This window comes from Ptychodera flava, chromosome 1 (assembly GCF_041260155.1).
Source record: "Ptychodera flava strain L36383 chromosome 1, AS_Pfla_20210202, whole genome shotgun sequence".
In the NCBI taxonomy this organism is placed as follows: Eukaryota; Metazoa; Hemichordata; class Enteropneusta; family Ptychoderidae; genus Ptychodera; species Ptychodera flava.
This window is the reverse complement of record NC_091928.1, coordinates 43,267,811-43,290,435: the sequence shown is the minus strand read 5'-3', so window position 1 is coordinate 43,290,435 and position 22,625 is coordinate 43,267,811. Positions and strand designations below refer to the sequence as shown.

The 22,625-nt window shown below is 39.7% G+C and overlaps 1 protein-coding gene across 2 annotated transcripts in view; it reads left to right on the top strand.

The window, feature by feature from the left end:
- Positions 1 to 4,291: 4,291 nt before the first annotated feature.
- Positions 4,292 to 22,625, top strand: part of LOC139138234 (cytidine monophosphate-N-acetylneuraminic acid hydroxylase-like) — an 86,401-nt gene continuing 68,067 nt past the window's right edge. Inside the window, exons 1-2 of one of the 2 annotated variants that reach the window (XM_070706546.1) lie at positions 4,292 to 4,433; positions 17,500 to 17,560. Coding sequence is in view for 1 of the 2 variants with exons in the window: in XM_070706526.1 (XP_070562627.1) it covers positions 22,424 to 22,426 (3 nt within the window). In the remaining variant the exon portion in view is untranslated. Of the gene's footprint in view, positions 4,434 to 17,499; positions 17,561 to 22,302; positions 22,427 to 22,625 lie in introns of those variants that run through there. The other variant, XM_070706526.1, reaches the window with a different exon arrangement.

Here is a 22,625-nt window from a genome sequence, read left to right as displayed (position 1 = left end):
CGTGGGGGGGGGGGGGCAATCTATGTAAGTGTGTATTTGTACATGTGCGTGTGAAGGAGATAGGCTGAGGGAGAGAGTGACAAAGACAAAGATTTTCAGCCGCGACTCAGTCATTGTACGAAGAGCGATTACACAATTTATATGCTTATATGTTTCATTTTATGTAGCCTTGTGATCTTTAAAAATGTTGAATCTTCCAAGACCCGATACGTCATCTTACCCGTCCTTAAATTGACCATCAGTTCTCATTTCTCAATCGTTTGAAATAGTTTTGTGATCGAGCGGATTGGTCAATACGGATGACAAATTAATATGGTCTCTATAACGATGATCTTCAGACTCGACGGAAGTTGTTCCGAGGATTAAAATGTTGCGGACAGTTTTATTGTACTGTACGCGTGAGCTTATAGTTGTACAGAAAAAGACTCACTAAACTGTCGTTGATGACCACAGTTAATTGTACATCATCACCTAAGAAAAGACTTCGAAAGTTTGAGTCTCTCTCTCTCTCTCTCTCTCTCTCTCTCTCTCTCTCTCTCTCTCTCTCTCCCCCCTATATACGTATGTGTCCAACAGGCCTGGTAAAGCAAGCCCTAAATACATCGCTCAGCTTACTAAAACAGGGCAATACTCAACTTAACTTGTCGAAGGTAGGAGAGGGACATATTACATGATCACAACGAGGGGCTGTGAGAAAGTCTGGAATTGTTCCGTAAACAGTTCTTCATCAGTCAACATCTGAAGACACTAACTGAGTCGATATTCATTGTATGTCCTGTATAAGTGTCTAAACGACCTTGTTACCTTCATACAGTTGCAAAATTGATTGTGCAAAACTTTTAATTTGTTCCCCCTATATGAATGGCGTGTAACAAATAAATAAGTATAGTCTAACTCGAAAGCGCCGTTCCCGACTTCGAATCATTCTATGAATCAAAACCACTGAACGTACTGAAGAGCTTTTTGGGTCCTGAGCAAGGGTATCCTGTGAGTGCCCCCGTAAACGACGCTTGAGGGCGCCGTATTTGCCAGTGATGAACATGTTCAACGGCAGGAGAGCGCTTGCAGGAACCGGATATTTGAAGTGAGTCTATCCATAGATAAATTATCCAATATTGTTACCATGGGGCTATAATTTGTGCATGTGACATCAGTGCACACAATTATTAAAAAAAAACTCTTGACGAACGTAAGTCTTCAAACTGTACCAGTTTCCTGAAGAAAGGTACCACAATGGAACCTGTCGTTGACGGACATGCCTTCCTTGTGTTTCTTGCATAGTGTACATAATTCCTTGAATTCGCAAGGATAATAGTTGATATGTCAATATCATGGCATAGATAGAAACAAGGAGCAAAGAGTATTCCATGTTCCTTGAAAAACAACAACAATCCCCCAGGAAGTTGGGCTATTTTCCCTCTATGTTAGTAGAAATGCTTTACGTTGTGCAGAATTCAGGAGTATTTCTCAAATACATGTACATGTAAGGCCATTTTTCCTGTTCAATGTCCTGAATAGAGATGTGCCGCTTTGTATATATAAACCTTTTTCCACGTCAATAATCACAGTAGTCGGTCACTCCTCTGATAGTCCGGGCAGGGAAAACACTTGATCGGTTGAACATATATCAAACTACACGTAATGTTGAGTGTGTTTTATTATGTTTCAATTACTGGTAGTCAAATATTAGTTTAATCCAACAGGCCTATTTTAGCAGGATTAAGATTGTCTCCGGATTTCGCCTGCCTCTCTTCAAAGCGGGTGAGTGATGTGACAAACTAGGTCGAGACATAAGCTTTTGTCAAACAAGAAAATCACATTGGCTTCGTTCACCACGAAGCTACTCTACTGCGAACCAACCAACCGGCCACCCTGCCAATAGTTGTGCATGATGAGCAAAATCCTGTAAAACGAGTCAATTTATCGCACTTTTGGTTTATTTTACTCTTTTGACGGGCCGAAAATAACAGAATGAAAAACTTTCGATCCACTGCTTACCCAGAAACCTCTCTACCCAAGTTATATTTGATTTTTATGATAATAAAAAGATATAGAAACAAAACTTTTATAGTAATTCGCCGACTTGATCTCCAGGACGTGTTTTATTCACTCGTCCTCGACGCTGAATATCATAAAACAGTCAGTATGAAAACGACCACGGCCACTACATCGGTCCGAGCACTTTAATTTCAGAATAATTAAAAACCGGATTTTACAACGAGTGTGAATTCGTTAAGCGACAGAATACAACAGCACTGTCTGGTGTCTGTTTTTAACATTTTGAAACGCAAATATTATTTAAATTGTTTCAGTCTACTGTCGATGGACATACCCTCTCTTTTTTTTGAAATCGATCAATCAGGAAGCTTTAACATGAAGACTCACTGTAAATGAGAGAGACGTGGTTGCCGTTGGTCAACCCTACAAGAGAGTACAATTGCTTTTTTTGATGCGAGGAGTAATAGAGAGTAAGGGAAGGAGGTAGGAGAGAGGAGAAGAGGATGAGTGGGCCAGAGACACTGACAGACATAGAGAGACCGAGAAAGACAGAGACAAAGACTGTGAGACACATAGAGAGACAGAAAGGTATAGGCAGACAGACATAGGGACAGATATAAGAGACAGGGACTGCCGAAATACACAGAAGATAGACACACGGAACGGAGAAAGACGGAGAGAGGAGAAGTTAGCATAGATCAAAAGATAAAGAGATTAGTGAGGTGTAGAAGGAGGAGAGAAAGCCAAAATAACCGAGCAGATGAAACTTACATAATCGAAAACTTCAAACAACAATGGTTAATAAAAGTAAGAGGTTAGATACTAGTAAACTTGAAAATTCGAAAATGTTATTAAAACTTCGGTGCAACAGGGCCATCTCGGATCAAGCTTGAAGTGACCACGAAATGCTGTAACCGATTGATGCTGATCCCGCCCTGAATGTCCCGGTTCCGTCGTATAGCGAAATTGCAAATTCTTGCAACGTGTCTCTGTATGAAAGAGTTTTTACACGTATACACTGTCACGCACAAATGGACTTGGCAATGACAAACTGATTTGCTTTAGTATCGGTGCACCTTCAGTGACGTGGCAATTTTGTGATGGCAATTTGTGACCAATTCATCTTTCATATCAGATACAGCCAACGGAGCTGTTTTTGCGAAAATGTTTACGGGCGCAGTTTTTCAACCGATAGGCAATTTTCGACATAACTTGGGTGAATGATAGATAATTGCGTCACTGAATGAGTACATGTGGTGGGTAAAAGGGAATTGTCGGTGACGGGGAGAGGGCGGGGTCGGCTTGGACAGTTGTGGGGAGCGGGCCGTACCATGGGTACCGCAGGGCAGTAGGCATTATGCAGTGCGAGGGGGCGTCAATTGCGTACGCTGGCCATGGCGGGAGGGCAGTCACGAACAGTTGTACTTCCCCTCCAAATTACAATGTCAAGGCCAACAATATGTAAAACCATTATAATTATGTTTTGTAATGATCTTGTCAGAATCGACTGAAATACCAGGTGGCTGCACCTGTTCTATCAAAGGATGGGTTGTGTGGTTTTTGATTATTCGTGAAACGTGTTATGTACTGGCACACCGGAAAGTACTTGTCGAGATGTAAGTACTGAAGAGCATATATGTCAGTGAAACCACTAACTGCAACTTTGAAGTATTTATACAATTCACTTTCAAGTACGCTGTGATTGGCTTGTAAAACACAGTTTATCTTCAAAAACATTTGAGGCGTGCCAGCTGCTGACACAAGTCTATGTGAGTGAAATGTCTGAAGTTGCTGTTAGGCGCAAACTGCCTTAAATGAGGTCTCTTTAATCAGAGTCGGTGTTACCCGAACACGACACACAAATTCAGTCAGAAAAATGTAACAACTAAGCCGGCTAATGAACCACTCCTTTTGAGAGTGGGAATTTAGCCGAGCGGTTCTGGCTGTTGCCTTTCCCCTAGGCGACTGATGCCGTATGTTGTGAGTTCGAACCCGATTTAAAACTAGCTGTATTTTCTACCCTGGGTTGATAGCTCTTCTGGTGGACAGAATTGTCCCCGAGATTATCGTTCGCCCAAGTTAAAAAAAGCGATGAATTCGTTTCTTCACTTCGATAAAGTTTGTGCGTGGGATGTGTGATAGTGAGCGTACATGCGTGAATGCTTCACGAACTCTACAACGTGTGGAGCGGTCTCATTGAGAAAAAAATGTAACATTGAGCCAGTTATTGAACCACTCTTTTTTGAGATTGGGGATTTAGCCGAGCGGTTCTGTTTGTTGCCTCTCCGTTAGGCGACTGATGCCGTATGTTGTGAGTTCAAACCCGATTGAAAACTAGCTGTATTAGTTACTGTAACGTTTATGTCAAGGAGTATAAATAAGTGTTATCTTGCTTCACTTTGCCTGGAGGAAGAGACAGCTGGTTGAACTCTCGGGTAAGTACAACTAACTTGGTCTTTCCTTGAGGAGGCGGCCATCAAAACCGGCTGGAGACGGAATGCTCGCGGAAGGTCCGTCTTCGGCGGGAAAGCAACCCGTCTTCATCTTAGGGTATCTTTTTTGTTTTGGCGGCAACTTTGAAGAAACTACCAAATATGTTCTTTGTGGTTAAGCAATTAGGAATTGTTAATTTTCAGAATTATTTTGCGTGTGGTGTTCGGGTAATGGTAAGACAAATCACGGGGCGATGATAGGCAGCGAGGAGCCTTGTTGACGGTAAGGCCGAGAGGAATGGGGGATTTCTTGCGAAGGGGAGAAAGGAAATTTTCCAGTTGGAGCGGCACTTTGTAAATCGTTAACGATACAGAAGGGCTTGGGTCGATTGTTTTCTAGTCCCTTGGGCCTGCACGCAAAAACAAGCTATAGGCACAGTTTGCGCACCGTTTTTCATTGAGCTCTAACCATGCTAACCTCCAGTAACACCATAGACAGCAGACAAACTACTGTCCGTGGTAACACCGACTCTGATCACGGGCACTCTGTTGTTCTGAATTGAAAGTCTGACTAAACTAAGCAGCTTCTATGAAAATACGAACTTTGATGATAACTGCTGTGTAAGAAATTTATAACAGAATACCGTTCAGATTGACATGCCGACTTAGCTACAAAACCAGATCAAGGTCGAACCGTGTCTACGTGAATGTCACAAGCGACCACATCGATCGACCGCATTCTTTTGATGCTAAACACCGCGGCACATATAGGCCTACGCGTACTATACACGCGATTGTGCACCACCTTTGTTGAAGGTCGATTCCCTAAAGGTTGTGCTGGCGTTCATGGTGAAGCTTAGACAAAGCTTTGATTCAAAAAAATCCAAGTCAAAGGTTGTATTGCAATCTTGTACAAAGGTTACTGCCCAAAGTTTGAATGAGGTTATTTTCGAAGGTTAAATACAACTTCAGCCTTAGAACCTTCGTCAAATGTTCACAATGAACCTTTCGACAACCTTAGTTTTCCGAAAGGTTAGGGGCGGCGTCAAAAGATCGATGTTTGAAAAAAAAACTTAATTGCTTAAGTTTGGGGGTGGGGGGGTTTTGGCCAAATTAATTTCTGTGCAGTCAAAAACGATTTAACGTCTTTTTGGCAAATTTTACGATTTCAAGGCTGTTTTTTGTACGCTAAAACCGATCGAGTCACCTGTGTTTGTGTTACTTTATAATGGTTTTCAATTTTTATTTAATTCAATGGTACATTGGTACGTCGTTTGAAAGAATTAGTACAGGGTATGAGTTCGCAATGTTTTTCAATTTTAGGTCAGTTAAGTTAGAAGGGGGGTGGGGGGGGGGTCTGAGGCCAAACTTAAGCAATTAAGTTAGATTTATTATATTGAACTTTTGACGTTGCCCCTTAGACAAAGGTTACTTTCACAATGTTAAATAGAGCTTCAGCCTTAGAACCTCAGTCAAATGTTTACAATGAACCTTACGACAACCATAGTTTTCTGAAAGGTTGGATAAAGGTTACCTTCAGAAGATTAAAGTGGCACTCACACTTGGTAACATTTTTAAAGCATATTTTTTTAATGCCAACGGTCGATATTTGATGAGGCGACTGCGCGGGGATCACGAGATATCGATAAAAACATGTCCTCAAAAAAATAAAAGTTTGAATTCCGGTGGCCCACCTAAATTCAGCTTCCGAACATCGAACGTTCGGCACTGGGGCCATTGTCAACTAAGCTATGGCAGTGCGGACGCAGATACCCGAGACGCGCAAATCTATTTTTCTTCGTGGGTGGTATGGAACGCGAAAATTTCAAAAATAATCACTAAATCTAGCGCTACACATTGTAAAGAAATATCGCCTTAAGTTCATCGAGAATTCAACTTATGTTAATTATAACTAGGCGAATTGAAAGATAAATAGTTAGATTTACCAAATCGCATATTATTTAGTGTCTTATTAGTTTAGACTAGACTACAGTGGTTTCAAGTCTATGGTTGTGCAAGAAATTTGTTTTTGGAATTTCACTGAAATGTCCATTCACTATGCATGGCAGCCTATGATGAAACTATGAATATTTGTATTCCAATACAAAACTAAGTAAACCTGTGCATTTATGTACACCTAATTATTAGTATTAATGTTCATGACTAGACTACAGTGGTTTCAAGTCTATGGTTGTGCAAGAAGTTTGTTTTTGGAATTTCACTGAAATGTCCATTCACTTTGCATGGCTGCCTATGATGAAACTATGAATATTTTTTTTTAAATACAAAACTAAGTAAATCTGTGCATTTATGTACACCTAATTATTAGTATCAATGTTCATGACTAGACTACAGTGGTTTCAAGTCTATGGTTGTGCAAGAAATTTGTTTTTGGAATTTCACTGAAATGTCCATTCACTATGCATGGCAGCCTATGATGAAACTATGAATATTTTTTTAATACAAAACTAAGTAAATCTGTGCATTTATGTACACCTAATTATTAGTATTAATGTTCATGACTAGACTACAGTGGTTTCAAGTCTATGGTTGTGCAAGAAATTTGTTTTTGGAATTTCACTGAAATGTCCATTCACTATGCATGGCAGCCTATGATGAAACTATGAATATTTTTTTTCCAATACAAAACAAGGTAAAGCTGTGCATTTATGTACACCTAATTATTAGTATTAATGTTCATGACTAGACTACAGTGGTTTCAAGTCTATGGTTGTGCAAGAAATTTGATTTTGGAATTTCACTGAAATATCCATTCACTATGCATGGCAGCCTATGATGAAACTATGAATATTTGTATTCCAATACAAAACTAAGTAAATCTGTGCATTTATGTACACCTAATTATTAGTATTAATGTTCATGACTAGACTACAGTGGTTTCAAGTCAATGGTTGTGCAAGAAATTTGATTTTGGAATTTCACTGAATGTCCATTCATTACGCATGGCAACCTATGATGAAACTATGAATATTTTTTTTCCAATACAAAACAAGGTAAAGCTGTGCATTTATGTACACCTAATTATTAGTATTAATGTTCATGATTAGACTAGAGTGGTTTCAAGTCCATGGTTGTGCAAGAAATTTGATTTTGGAATTTCACCGAAATGTTGATTCACTATACATTGTAGGCTAAGAGGAAACTACAAATAACTCATAGGTTATCTAATGACTAAATTGTTATTCAAAAGTTGTTTAGACCTGAAGCTTCCAGTTGTTATTGATGACATTTTGCACTATTCTGAATAGTTTGTATTCTGTCAATGTTCTCAAAAATAAAAATGTACATACAGCTTCATGAACATTTGACACCGACCTATACCCAATGTATTGTCAATGGGAGAATGATATCAAATAAGTGATCTCCCAAATTGTTATATAAAGCGTCATTATAGGGGACAGTTTATATGCACAATAGAGGAGTTGGATAAGTAGAAATCATGACAACTTAAATCAATGTGGCTGCTTGGATCATCAATACATTGTTTATTATACCCTTAAAGCCCCAGTATTTGTAACTTTTAACATTTTTTTTCATATTTTTGATTAAAATGACATCCTCAGTATGTGAAAGTAGATCATAATTAATACTGAATCGCATGGTTTGCATGCCCAGCCCGCCTCACGATTAACAGTAAAAGGAGTGAAAAATGACCTCTTGTCCGGACCAGAAGTCAGCTTTGTTGACACACGAAACGAAACGTAATTACACCACCGCGCATGCTCAACCACATCTACGCAAGTTTTACTGTGGCGTCCGTAGCAACCATACGCCTCCATCGAAACTGGAGACTCAGCTAAAAACGCGCGAAAGTTGGGTGAAATACCGGAAAGATATAAATATGTAAGTGTTTACAGATTGTTCCGACTATAATGAGCCGTGCAAACAAACGTCTTGAACAGCTAAACTAACGACGGAGGCAGTCGATTGTAAGCTTCATGCAAGGCACTGCACGTTGTGACCGATGGTACGGAGATCAAGTTTGCTGAATGAATTGAGAGAGAAAAACATATATGAATAAAAATTCAACGCTTCACCATTGTAATCATTGAACTAGTCGTTTCTTCCATTATGGAGTATAATGAAAATTTCGTTGAAAATAAATGACGGGACTGATTCTGCTCCGTCTACTCAAACGAAGTTTTGTGTACGGCCAGGCTACGCTGCAGGCAACACAGCCTATCAACTTCGCATATCGTTGCCGTACGGCGTAATTGAAAACGCTCAGAAAGGAAAAATTATATCTTGAATGCAGTACAAAAGTCTTCCTTATTAAATTTAAAAGTATTTCAAAATAATATCGAACGTAATGGGTATCTAATCCTCACAAGGACTACAGTAGTACAACAAGTATCGATCGGCTAGCTGCGATGCGATGGAAGTTCGAACACAAGAGAGATCCCGGCCTCACTGCAAAGTCGTCCCCTGCGCACCCGGCCCGACAGCAAACTAACCTCTTGGTTTGATTCTGTTGTTCATATTTTTGTATAAAATTCATGATACATATCTGACTTTCACAACTGTACAATTTGCTCAGGCTGTAGTCTACAGACGATCGGAGGGAGCTAAGGCAGGCCCCAAATTTGCATGGACAATGCCCGGGACAATTGTAGACGCAGCTCGATGAGAAAGTCATTCACATAAACCTAAATGAAGTGATCAATACAAAACTTTTAAACATCACTGGTTCTGAAAATTTATGATCAACGGTTCTGACCTACGGAATTTACACTGCGACGTTGTTTTTTGTGTGTTTGGCCAGCTACTAGACCTGTAAGGCTGTACTAGATGGAGGTAGTAGACTGTACAAGTGCAGCGGGGCCGGGCCGAGATTGGTGTGGGGCCTGCAAAAAGGTAAAATTGACAGCGTCCATTGCAGAATGCCCGCGTGTTATCCTTTCTCGTTTGGGAGGAAATTTACCGCTGTATTGCCTTTTTACCAGTATAAAAGCTCAGTAACTGATGCATCAAGAGCAAAGAGTCTGTAATTTTCTTAGCAGTAGCTCCATTGTTTTTTTCTAAATTTTCGCTGAGATACAGCAGTGCGTATACTGGTCCCGATCGTTCTGACTAAGGCGTTCACAGCTGTTTAGGGAGCCGTCATTATTTACGATCTGGGGGTCGGAGGAATTACATTAGAAACTCCGAAATTTTGAGTCACACCCCTGCCAACCATGATGACTTCCAGTAGCCCCCTCTCCAACATAAAGTTTGGCTTACCTGAGCCCATGTAATAATATGTAGATATAAAAGCTCACCTAATAAGCAGTCTCCGACCATATAGGGCCTAGTATTGTTAAATTTGGATGGGTAGCATGTCATTATGGTATGGTTAAATGTCCAAATGGTTGTTGAACTCAAGTCAAATGAAATATACATTTCTATGATAATATAAAGGATGAATTCACAACAGTTCAGTTTTGTCCTAGACCCTGTGCACTTATAGTGATATCTGTCGAGAACATTTCTCCATGACCCAGCCTCTCCTTCCAACCCTGGTAACGACTGCAGAAAACTGTGTGTGATCATCATCATCATCACTGTTGATCCTCATCTTTAATGTCACTGGTGCCATTGCGTACATGAACAACGATATCATTCTCATCGTCACTATCTTCTCTTTCATAATAAGTATTGCTAGTAGTAGCACCTACTTGTAGTTTTTTGCCTTGCTTCATCTAGTTGATATTTATTTGTACTGTTAGAGTATTTTTTTCTTTTTATTTAATATGTATCAGAGTAAAACATATATAATCAACTGATCATTATGTCATTGAGGACAGAGTAAGACAGGAAAAACATTTTAGGCACCCCCTCATGACTTTCAATTTTTGAACGACCCCCAGGTCGTAAATACTGACGCTTCCCTTACTTGCTGCCAAAGGCCATCGCGTTCACCGCATTCGACAGCCTACCATACATTGCTAAACTATGTTGCTTCGATTTCGCAATCACCTTGCCGCTAAAGCGACAATCAGCTGAAATTTATTATTTCAAGTTACTCAATTTTGATAGCTATTTGCCTACAGAAGTGAGCCAAGTGTATATAGTGTCGTCTTGATTTTACATCGGTACCCGGAGTTCTAAGTGACCAACTGCAGGGTGCGCATCGGTGCACTGCCGACTGCAGTTTGAATAATCCGTATATAACGCACACGGTACCAGAATAGAATGTTAGCCTCCTCTGCCAAAGTTCTGTATCCTCTGAAACACTGTAGCAGTACGTATTTGAACGGAGAAGAACAAAATAAAACCATTCGCAGGTCATTCAGCCGGCGACCATGGGCGATTACCCGGACAGTGTAGCGTGGCATGGCAAGGCCCCAGGAATGTTGCAGGCTCGATGATGTCATCAGTATCGGCGTTCTCGATCACGTGCACAGCCTACAAATTGTCAACAAACCCGCGCGGCAATCCAACTCGATCGGGCAATATTTAGCGTTTGTATGTCACTACAGGAGCACAAATTTGGCTTATTTCTTTACTGAACAACATTTCACGATGGATGTAAGAGAATAATATGTAATTTCGAACATAAAAGGAGGTTAAAAGTTACAAATACTGGGGCTTTAAACTTGCGCCCGAAGGGCGCGCCGAAAATGAAATGACAGAAAATGAAAGTGCCAGGAGGTATGTTTTCTTTTTTCAGTATTCCATATTCTTTAATACGTGCACACGCAATTTCAGCTTTGATGCATAAAAAAAGGTGACCCTCCCCCATAGGCTTGCACAAAATTTTATGACCCTTCAAAAATGCTTGCATGAAAAATGGCGACCCACCCCCAAAAAACACCGGCCCACCTCCCCCTGTAATTTGTGTCCAGTCCCTTACTAGTCCCCACTGAATCGACATAAGTGACGTCAGAGGATATTTTTTAAAGACGTCATATATATAGGATATTTTTGGCCAAATACCAGGTAATAGGTGTTCATTAAATACCTCCCCCCCCCCCATCCTCCTGTTCCAAAAATCATCATCATTAACCAGTTAACAACAATATCTTCACCACAATCACCATCCTTGTCGTAGATCACCTCTGATTTTAGGCCTAAGCTTAAACTTGTCCAGAGGGATGGGTTTATCAATAAAAAGTCGATTTTTGAAGCCCTACTTTTCAACGAAATCTGTCGCTTTTTTATTGCGTCTTTACTAAGTGAACGACCGGTGGCGTTTTCCTGAAACCCACTGGAGGACCATTCTTACACGGACACCTCTCTCTCATCTTGAGTTGGAATTCCTTTGTAGCCTCGTACAGCTAAATAAATAAGAGTGGCTAAATTAAAGCCCCACTCATCTCAACATTAATCACATAAGCTTCATCTTAGTAATAGCTCTCATAAACCAATTTTGTAGAAATCATACTTTTCATGGATTACTCCGATTCGTGTTTCCCTGGCCCGCCTCTTCGGTGGCTCTGGCCAATAACTTTTACGATTATGTTGGTACGATTCTTCTAACATATTATAAGGGTTAGTGGGTGTGTAAGTGTAAAAATTGCTTCAAGTCTGTGGAAATATAAGTATCAAAACAGAACAAGAGCAAACTTTAGCAGACTGTCGCGTTAATGGTAGGCTGTGGCCAACAATGTAACTGCTGCCGAGGAAAGCCAAGCGACCGCGGGGGGGGGGGCAATCTATGTAAGTGTGTATTTGTACATGTGCGTGTGAAGGAGATAGGCTGAGGGAGAGAGTGACAAAGACAAAGATTTTCAGCCGCGACTCAGTCATTGTACGAAGAGCGATTACACCATTTATATGCTTATATGTTTCATTTTATGTAGCCTTGTGATCTTTAAAAATGTTGAATCTTCCAAGACCCGATACGTCATCTTACCCGTCCTTAAATTGACCATCAGTTCTCATTTCTCAATCGTTTGAAATAGTTTTGTGATCGAGCGGATTGGTCAATACGGATGACAAATTAATATGGTCTCTATAAGATGATCTTCAGACTCGACGGAAGTTGTTCCGAGGATTAAAATGTTGCGGACAGTTTTATTGTACTGCACGCGTGATCTTATAGTTGTACAGAAAAAGACTCACTAAACTGTCGTTGATGGCCACAGTTAATTGTACATCATCACCTAAGAAAAGACTTCGAAATTTTTAGTCTCTCTCTCTCTCTCTCTCTCTCTCTCTCTCTCTCTCTCTCTCTCTCTCTCTCTCTCTCTCCTATACGTATGTGTCCTACAGGCCTGGTAAAGCAAGTCCTAAATACATCGCGCAGCTTACTAAAACAGGGCAATACTCAACTTAACTTGTCGAAGGTAGGGAGAGGGCCATATTACATGATCACAACGAAGGGCTGTGAGAAAGTCTGGAATTGTTCCGTAAACAGTTCTTCATCAATCAACATCTGAAGACACTAACTGAGTCGATATTAATTGTATTGTCCTCATAAGTTTCTAAACGACCTTGTTACCTTCATATAGTTGCAAAATTTATCGTGCAAAACTTTTAATTTGTTTCCCCTATATCAATTGCGTGTAAAAAATAAATAAGTATAGTCTAACTCGAAAGCGCCGTTCCCGACTTCGAATCATTCTATGAATCAAAACCACTGAACGTACTGGAGAGCTTTTTTGGTCCCGAGCAAGGGTATCCTGTGAGTGCCCCCGTAAACGACGCTTGAGGGCGCCGTATTTGCCAGTGATGAAAATTATTCAACGGCAGGAGAGCGCTTGCAGGAACCGGATATTTGAAGTGAGTCCATCCATAGATAAATTATCCAATATTGTTATACCATGGGGCTATAATTAGTGCGTGTGACATCAGTGCACACATTTATTAAAAAAACAACTCTTGACGAACGTAAGTCTTCAAACTGTACCAGTTTCCTGAAGAAAGGTACCACAATGGAACCTGTCGTTGACGGACATGCCTTCCTTGTGTTTCTTGCATATTGTACATAATTCCCAGAGTTCGCAAGGATAATAGTAGTTGATATGTCAATATTATGGCATAGATAGAAACAATGAGCAAAGAGTATTCCATGTTCCTTGAAAAACAACAACAATCCCCCAGGAAGTTGGGCTATTTTCCCTCTATGTTAGTAGAAATGCTTTACGTTGTGCAGAATTCAGGAGTATTTCTCAAATACATGTAAGGCCATTTTTCCTTTTCAATGTCCTGAATAGAGATGTGCCGCTTTGTATATATAAACCTTTTCCACGTCAATAATCACAGTAGTCGGTCACTCCTCTGATAGTCCGGGCAGGGAAAACACTTGATCGGTTGAACATATATCAAACTACACGTAATGTTGACTGTGTTTTATTATGTTTCAATTACTGGTAGTCAAATATTAGTTTAATCCAACAGGCCTATTTTAGCAGGATTAAGTTTGTCTCCGGATTTCGCCTGCCTCTCTTCAAAGCGGGCGAGTGATGTGACAAACTAGGTCGAGACCTAAGCTTTTGTCAGACAAGAAAATTACATTGGCTTCGTTCACCACGAAGCTACTGTACTGCGAACCAACCAACCGGCCACCCTGCCAATAGTTGTGCATAATGAGCAAAATCCTGTAAAACGAGTCAATTTATCTAAGTTTTGGTTTCTTTTAGTCTTTTGATGGGTCGAAAACAACAGAATGAAAAACTTTCGACCCACTGCTTACCCAGACACCTCTCTACCCAAGTTATATTTGATTTTTATGATAATAAAAAGATATAGGAACAAAACTTTTATAGTAATTCGCCGACTTGATCTCCAGGACGTGTTTTATCCACTCGTCCTGACGCTGAATATCATAAAATAGTCAGTATAAAAACGACCGCGGCCACTACATCGGTCCGAGCACTTAAATTTCAGAATAACTAAAAACCGGATTTTACAACGAGTGTGAATTCGTTAAGCGACAGAATACAACAGCACTGTCTGGTGTCTGTTTTTAACATTTTGAAACGCAAATATTATTTAAATTGTTTCAGTCTACTGTCCACGGACATACCCTCTCTTTTTTTGAAATCGATCAATCAGGAAGCTTTAAAATGAAGACTCACTGTAAATGAGAGAGACGTGGTTGCCGTTGGTCAACCCTACAAGAGAGTACAATTGCTTTTTTTTGATGCGAGGAGTAATAGAGTGTAAGGGAAGGAGGTAGGATAGAGGAGAAGAGGATGAGTGGGCCAGAGACACTGACAGACATAGAGAGACCGAGAAAGACAGAGACAAAGACTGTGAGACACATAGAGAGACAGAAAGGTATAGGCAGACAGACATAGGGACAGATATAAGAGACAGGGACTGCCGAAATACACAGAAGATAGACACACGGAACGGAGAAAGACGGAGAGAGGAGAAGTTAGCATCGATCAAAAGATAAAGAGATTAGGGAGGTGTAGAAGGAGGAGAGAAAGCCAAAATAACCGAGCAGATGAAGCTTACATAATCGAAAACTTCAAACAACAATGGTTAATAAAAGTAAGAGGTTAGATACTAGTAAACTTGACAATTCGAAAAATTAAATGTTAAACTTCGGTGCAACAGGCCATCTCGGAACAAGCTTGAAGTGACCACGAAATGCTGTAACCGATCGATAATAATGTTCCCGCCCCGTATGTCCCGGTTCCACTGTTTAGGGCAAATTCTTGCAACGTGTCTCTGTATGAAAGTGTTTTTACACGGATACACTGTCACGCACAAATGGACATGGTACTGACAAACTGATTTGCTTCAGTATCGGTGCACCTTCAGTGACGTAGCACGTTTTGTTCAGACCAATTCATCTTTCATCAGATACAGCCAACGGAGCTGTTTTTGCGAAAATGTTTAGGTGCGCAGTTTTTCAGCCGGTAGGCAATTTTCGAAATAACTTGGGTGAATGATAGATAGTTTCATCACTGAATGTGTACATATGGTGGGTAAAAGGGAACAGTCGGTGACGGGGAGAGGGCGGGGGGCTTGGACAGTTGTGGGGAGTGGGGAGCGGGCCGTACCATGGGTACCGCAGGGCAGTAGGCATTATGCAGTGCGAGGGGGCGTCAGTTGCGTACGCTGGCGGGAGGGCAGTCACGAACAGTTTCACTTCCCCTCCAAATTACAATGTCATGGCCAACAATATGTAAAATCATTATAATCATGTTTTGTAAGATCTTGTCAGAATCGACTGAAATACCAGGTGGCTGCACCTGTTCTATCTAATGATGGGTTGTGTGGTTTTGGATTATCCGTGAAACGTGTCGATGTAATGCTGATTGGAATTATGTACTGGCACACCGGAAAGTACTTGTCGAGATGTAAGTACTGAAGAGCATATATGTCAGTGGAACCACTTCGCTGCAACTTTTGAAGTATTTATACAATTCACTTTCAAATACGTTGTGATTGGCTTGTAATACACAGTTATCTTCAAAAATAGTTTGAGGCGTGCCCGCTGCTGACACAGTCTATGTGAGTGAAATGTCTGAAGTTGCTGTTGATAGATGAAAATTACATTCTCCTGGTATATTGGTGGTACAAACATAGTGAGCTGATGGCTTGAGAATATGATAGTGCTACTTTTGCGAAATATAATATGGTAAGAAGCGAGCTCTCTTCTGGAGAAAAACAGTCTTTTTAACGTTTCACGCCTGTTATGATGTAATAGCAATAAACCATCTCAGCAACGGGTATACCGCTCGCTTTTGACGAGTTCACTCCATATGTCGTGAACTGGCCACTAATTCTCAGAATACCGTGACTTGTGGAAGTGGTTCAGTGCTTGTGTCGACAAGGCATATATTTTGTGTTTCAGCATGCAAAACAAATAGCATGAAATTGTTTTGAAGAGTAAAATTAATGAAAAATATTGTTAAAGGGTGCAGTTTCTGTGTCTTTATCTCTGTGTTAATGTTGTCCACTGATTGAGGGCGGCATAAACGGTGCTCAATGAGTATTGCAAACAAGCCAATGTGGCCCTTCGATCTAATAAATGAAAACACTTCTTTGATGGCAAAACAATGATCGTTACAAATCTATAAATTTAGTGCGTCTAAATAGTAAAAAAACACTTGAAATAGGAAATCAGGAAATAAAAATGAGAGCTTGACATTTATGTAAAGTTAGAGGCGCAACTTAGGAAAATTGCAAACGGTGAGACCCTTGCCACGTGGCGGAGAGAAACAACATGCAGACAACTCTTAGAATGTGTCTCGGGGACAGATATGCGGACTCCCAAACTTTTACAATTCTTTTCTGATCTACCACTTGTGGGGGCTCATTTTAAGCTCTTGGTGTAAAAAAATTTCACCGTCTTAGTTTTTGAGAATCGAAAACTTTATTTTTCTCTTTAGAGTTAACACGGGGGTGACGGCCATTTTAAATTTCAGATATCGGTAAATCTTGGGTAATTTGTTTCTCGAGAACCAAAATTTGAAGTTATGGTGACCCCAATCTTAATTCCTGATTTTGAAAGAGGATAGTTGAAAGACTCTTTGATGAAAATTTGGGCAAAAAATTTAACTCTATAATTTTCGAGGAGCATACTACCTTAAGGCAAAGAATTAATTTTTTCTGGTTGACGCACATATCACTTTAAAATTAACTCTTCTTGATAAATGTATACAACGAAACCCCTGTCATAACCTTTCCACGCAGATATCCAAAAACGCAATCACGTGATTGACGGCGTCAACATCGTTAAATTGATATAAATCAAGAATGTGCAGAGACCAGACCTCCGAATGCTTACAAAGTGTTAAGTGATGGGATTTTGAGAGTGAGACTAAGCCTAAAATAAATTTACATTTATGAATAAGTAGATTAAGACTAAAATAAAGATTAATAGTTTAAAAAAAATAAAATTAAGCTATCAACTGTGGCGGCGACACTGAGTAATACGAAGTCTAAAAGTCAAATATTTATGAGAACAGGTAAAGAGGGTTTGAGCATCGCATTATCAAATAATAAGACATAAATGTGTTGTTTGGACTGAAGCACACAATAAATTATCATTCCGCATGTAAAGGGACATTTTATTCGCGATACTATGTTTCTTAGTTACTGTAACGTTTATGTCAAGGAGTATGAATAATCGTTATGTGTCTATATATACTTTACACGCTTTCAGAGAAACCTAAGAATCTTGCTTCACTTTGCCTGGAGGAAGAGGCAGCTGTTTGAACTCTCGGGTAAGTACAACTAACTTGCTCTTTCCTTGAGGGGGCGGCCATCGAAACCGGCTGGAGACGAAATGCACGCGGAAGGTCCGTCTTCGGCGGAAAGCAGCCCGCCTTCATCTCAGGGTATCTTTTTTGTTTTGGCGGCAACTTTGACGAAACTTCCAAATATGCTCTTTGTGATTAAGCAATTAGGAATTGTTAATTTTCAGAATTATTTTGTGTGTCGTGTTCGGGTAATGGTAAGACAAATCACGGGGCGAGGATAGGGCAGCGAGGAGCCTTGTTGACGGTAAGGCCGAGGAGGAAGGGGATTTCTTGCGGAGGGGAGAAAGGAAATTTGCCATTGGAGGCGGTACTTTGTAAATCGTTAACGATACAGGAGGGCTGGGGTCGACCGGTTTTGCAGTCCCTTGGACCTGCACGAAAAAACAAGCTATGGGCACAGTTTGCGCAATCCGTTTTTCATTATGCTCTAACCATGCTAACCTCCAGTAAAACCATAGACAGTAGACAACCTACTGTCTATGGTATTAAACACCGCCGGACTCTGATTAAAGAAACCTCATTTAAGGTGGTTTGCGCCTCGGAAGTGAAAGACTTAAATTTTTGCTCAAACTTTCCTTAAGGTGAAGTACTACGAATTACGTCAAAATTAAGTTGTAGTGTCATTTTCTTGAAACTTTGCACAAATATTCTTGGAAGTTGTGCAAGTGCAAAAATGACATAAAAAGTGGGGGTCACCATGCTTGTTTCCATGGAAACGGACGTTAAAATGGCGTCGTTAGAAATAAATAAAAATGATATAATTCACTTAAACTAAAGAAAGCAATTATAAAACGCTTAGCAATGAGTTAATTTTAATAAATACTAAGACTTAAGATCCATATCTATCGAATATATAGTTTTCATGATGTTTGTGAAGAAATTTTAACATAAGTATCGACTACAAATGACGATATCGAAATTATATTACGAACTTTCTTCCTGTCGCTTTGAATGGTGTCATTTTGACCAAACTTGGCGTATAAAATCCTGACATAATACCATTTAGTTTACACTTTTAATAAAAGGGTGTCACCACGCTACTTTTTACCATATCTCCAGGTGAATGGGTAATTTGCGCAATATAAAGGGAGAGAAATGTAATTTTTCGCTCATATTGGATAAAAACCAGCTTCCTAGGGGGTCAAATATGACAAGGTTATAGGTCACATGTATTTCTAAGAGACTGGGTCAAAAAATTAGGTAAAAGCGCAATTTCAATAATGACAGGTGATGTTAAATACATGCGCTACAAAGTAACACATTTGCGACAGGCTGGAGTTAAATCTGCGCAGAAACGTTCTAAAGCGTGTGCGCGTCCGAATTCGTCGCCCTTTACCTTAAGGAATCTTTCCACCATTATATTTCAAAATCAAGAATAAAAATCGGGGGTCACCGTGCAAATTTTGGTACTAGAGAAACAAATTATGCAAGATTTACCGATATTTGAAATTCAAAATGGCCGCCATCCCTGTGTTATCTCTATGAAGAAAAATAAAATTTTCGGATTTCGAAAAACTAAGCCGGTGAAAAGTTTTCTTAGACCAAGAGTTTCAAAATGAACCCCAACAAGTGGTATATCAGAAACTAATTGTAAAAGTTTGAGAGTTCGAATATCTGTCCCCGAGGTGCATATACCTTATTGAGTGCTCGTCTCTGACAAAAATTTGGACTCTCAATCTTTTAGATATTTTTCGGGATGCTTGCCTGTGCTTGTTGAAGAAATGAAGTACTCTCCATCTTGTTTTCATGAAAATCGAAAATCTAATTTTCGTTATATTTAATCTTTTGAGCGCCAAAGTCTATTTTTGTCCCCTTTATAAAATAAACCCCAATCAATTTTTCTAAGATTTTTGCCAAAATTTTGAGAAAAAAACTATAGAATGAAATGTGATGTCAATTTGCTCCAAAATTATCAAAAAATTACAGAATAATTCATAAAAATTGGTAAAATTTTGCACTAAAATTTTGGCAGGGGAACGTTACAGCGCTCAAAGGGTTAATAATATTCAATGCCGATATTTAGCTTATCATTTGTTTAAGGTAGATCGCGCCTCGGGGACAGATATTCGGACGCTCAAACTTTTACGATTCTTTTGCAATGAAATATTTCTTAAAAAAGAGTTTGAGAACAAGTTCATGTCTTCCACTTTGCAGGCGGATATTACCATAATGTTACGGCATAATCCACAGAATCAAGACTTTTTGCCCTGCACGAAGCAACTTGCCCCCACCCTCAGGGCATGATAAACAGGCAAACAAATATGCGCGTTTACGGTAAATTCTCTAAATTTTACCCTTATTAAATAAAAACAAAAACAAAAATAAACACCTCCGGCATTTTCGGGGCATGTTGCCGGAAACAAACACATATATCCGTTTGGTCTGAGTCACTGATGATATACGTGGAGCATTACGGCTACTTACTGTAGATTGGCGCCCAATGATAGCAACACCAAATGGTATTGCTACGTCGGCGAGTGTACTTAACCATATTAAAACCAGATGTAGGGATGATGTAGTTTCCTCTTTCCCTGGTTCTTGGCTGTCCTCTTTAGCTTACAACTGACGAGAACAACAAAGAACAAGCAAAAGTGCATAGTGTTTTTTTTTGTTTTTTGTTTTTTAATGTATGACACCTTTTTATTATCACTTATGGAAAATTTGCATCGCTAGTTTTTTCAGCAATATATACACATAAAGACGTCACAACTAAATTAAATTACTGTCCGCATTTCTAGCTCATGATGTACCAAGTTTCGCAATTGAGACTCGTGTAATTCCATACAATGAAATTCGAGTATAGATTATTTTGCAATCAAAATATCAAGATTCATCTTTTCCAATTTATGACTCATTTCAATTTTCTGCCAACTTTTACTCAGAGCTTGATGTAAGTTAAACAACCTCTGCCCTATGTTTTCTACAATTCCCCATGCTCTTTTGGCGATGATGCAGTCAAAATAGCGATAGCGATGACGAGTTGTGTTTTTTTGTTTTTTTGTGTCCTTTACATTACAAGGTGCACAGTGTTCGTGCACATAGATACAACGCAAAGGTGACGACAATTGTATCATTCGGAACTCGGAATGTCTCGACTTTCTGTATCTTCGGAACTCGGAATGTCTCGATTTTCTGTATAAAGTCTTTTGAGTCTCGTATGTATGTTTTTTGTTTGGTGACGGTCGGTTTGATGTGGTAATCTATGAATTCAGAGACGTTGTGAGTAGGAATTGAACAGCCGCTAATGATTGGCCTTCCCACAAATGTAGCACCGGGCAGCCAAGTTTTTTGTACTTTAGGTATAGATACCATTGTGGTTCGTGTAGTTTTGTTGGTAGGATCAACGTATCAAAATCCAGATACTTTTTATCATAAATTCGTACATTTCTGAAGCCAGATTGTGTACTTCTATTCTGATACTGTCAGAGTTATGATATAAGAGCCAATAAAGCACATTTGCAACTGATATACCACTCGATTTTGATCAGTTCACTCCATACATGCACTCTTTATCGCTCGTGCACATGTGTCTTGAACTGGTCAAAGTCTCCTGGTATACCGTCGCTGGATGTGGTTTCTTTGAATGAGAAGGGATGGGATTTTTGTAAGTCGTGATCTCAGCAGCGCCAGTGGTCTGATGTACACAGATGACGTGGTCGGATGCTGCAGACATGCCTCTTAAGCTACAATGGATACTCAACCGATTGGCATTATTTCCCAAACACTGGTGTATGTCAGTAAATTTAGACAAGTCAAAAATTATCGCTTTTAGAAACGGGGGTATTCTCGAAATATATGGAAAATAATTTTTTCATTAGTTAACCTATAAAAGGCGTTGAGCCCTACAATTACCTTGGCATTGTTATTTCATCAACGTTATCTTGGTAACCTGCCAAAGGAATTTTTTGATTGCCAAGGCATACAAAAGCCAGTACTCGATTCAGACTATTGTAAAGAAGGTATAGGAAAAAAAACAAACACAGACAAAAACACAAGTGTACAGATATAATCTAAATTTTTATTTGGTTTCCTTTGGAAAAATAATATTTTTATTTGTAATAGTGTTAACATTGTGTTTGTTTTCTTAATTTTCTCTGAAAAGCTACCAGCATGCGGGCGGCAAACAAAATTATGAAATTCGACCATGCGGCGGGCTCAGGCCTGAACATTAGAAATAAGCAACATCTACGTGTATTTTCAAGCTTGAATGAACGAAGGCTCTCCACTTGTTTACTTCTTGGACTTTTTCGTATCTTTGATGCTTGTTTATTTTTGCTTGGTTTTTGAATTGTGTCAATGTGCTACTCACTGTTTCCAAGAGACTATAGTTATTGTATTCTATTTTATTATATTAATTTCTTTCTTGTTCATATAACGTCTTGTCGGTGGGCTCTGATGCAAATTACAATATTTTGCTCAGGTTTTTTCGGTTTCAAAGGGCGAGATACGCTTTCACAACTGGCCGCGGGAGGGCGCTCTTGTGTGTACGGCAAATTTTGACCACTTTGTAGATTATTAACTTGTGCCCCGGCGCCCCGTACAAACCGCACACGGACGGAGTTGTGTGACAGCATGTATGTACACGAGTGCACTCATTTCAGTCACCGTTGCCCTGTCCCGGTGAATTTATCCTGACGGTTTGTGTAATGTGTGATCACAGGAACAACAGATCAAAATGTGTCATAGATCTTGGCTGTGATAGGAAACGAGCCATCGTATATTGGATACAAATTATCGACACATCTTCTCCAACGTCAGATATTTAAAATTTTCGATTCCGCTATTGCTAGACAATGTCAAGGGTCATCTTCAGGTGACAGCTCAGATATGGTAAGTTATTACGCATATTGTGTATTTTTCGTGTGTGTGTTTGAATCCACGATAATTTTGGAGATGAATGAACTAGTTACAGTAAAATCTAGAATCACGGTATGGTATTTTCCATTGAGTGCACTTCAGGAAGGCCGCATTGACCCCATGACGCGTAGCTAAGAGTGACATGTGTATTTGTCGGCTCCTTGAGAGGGCG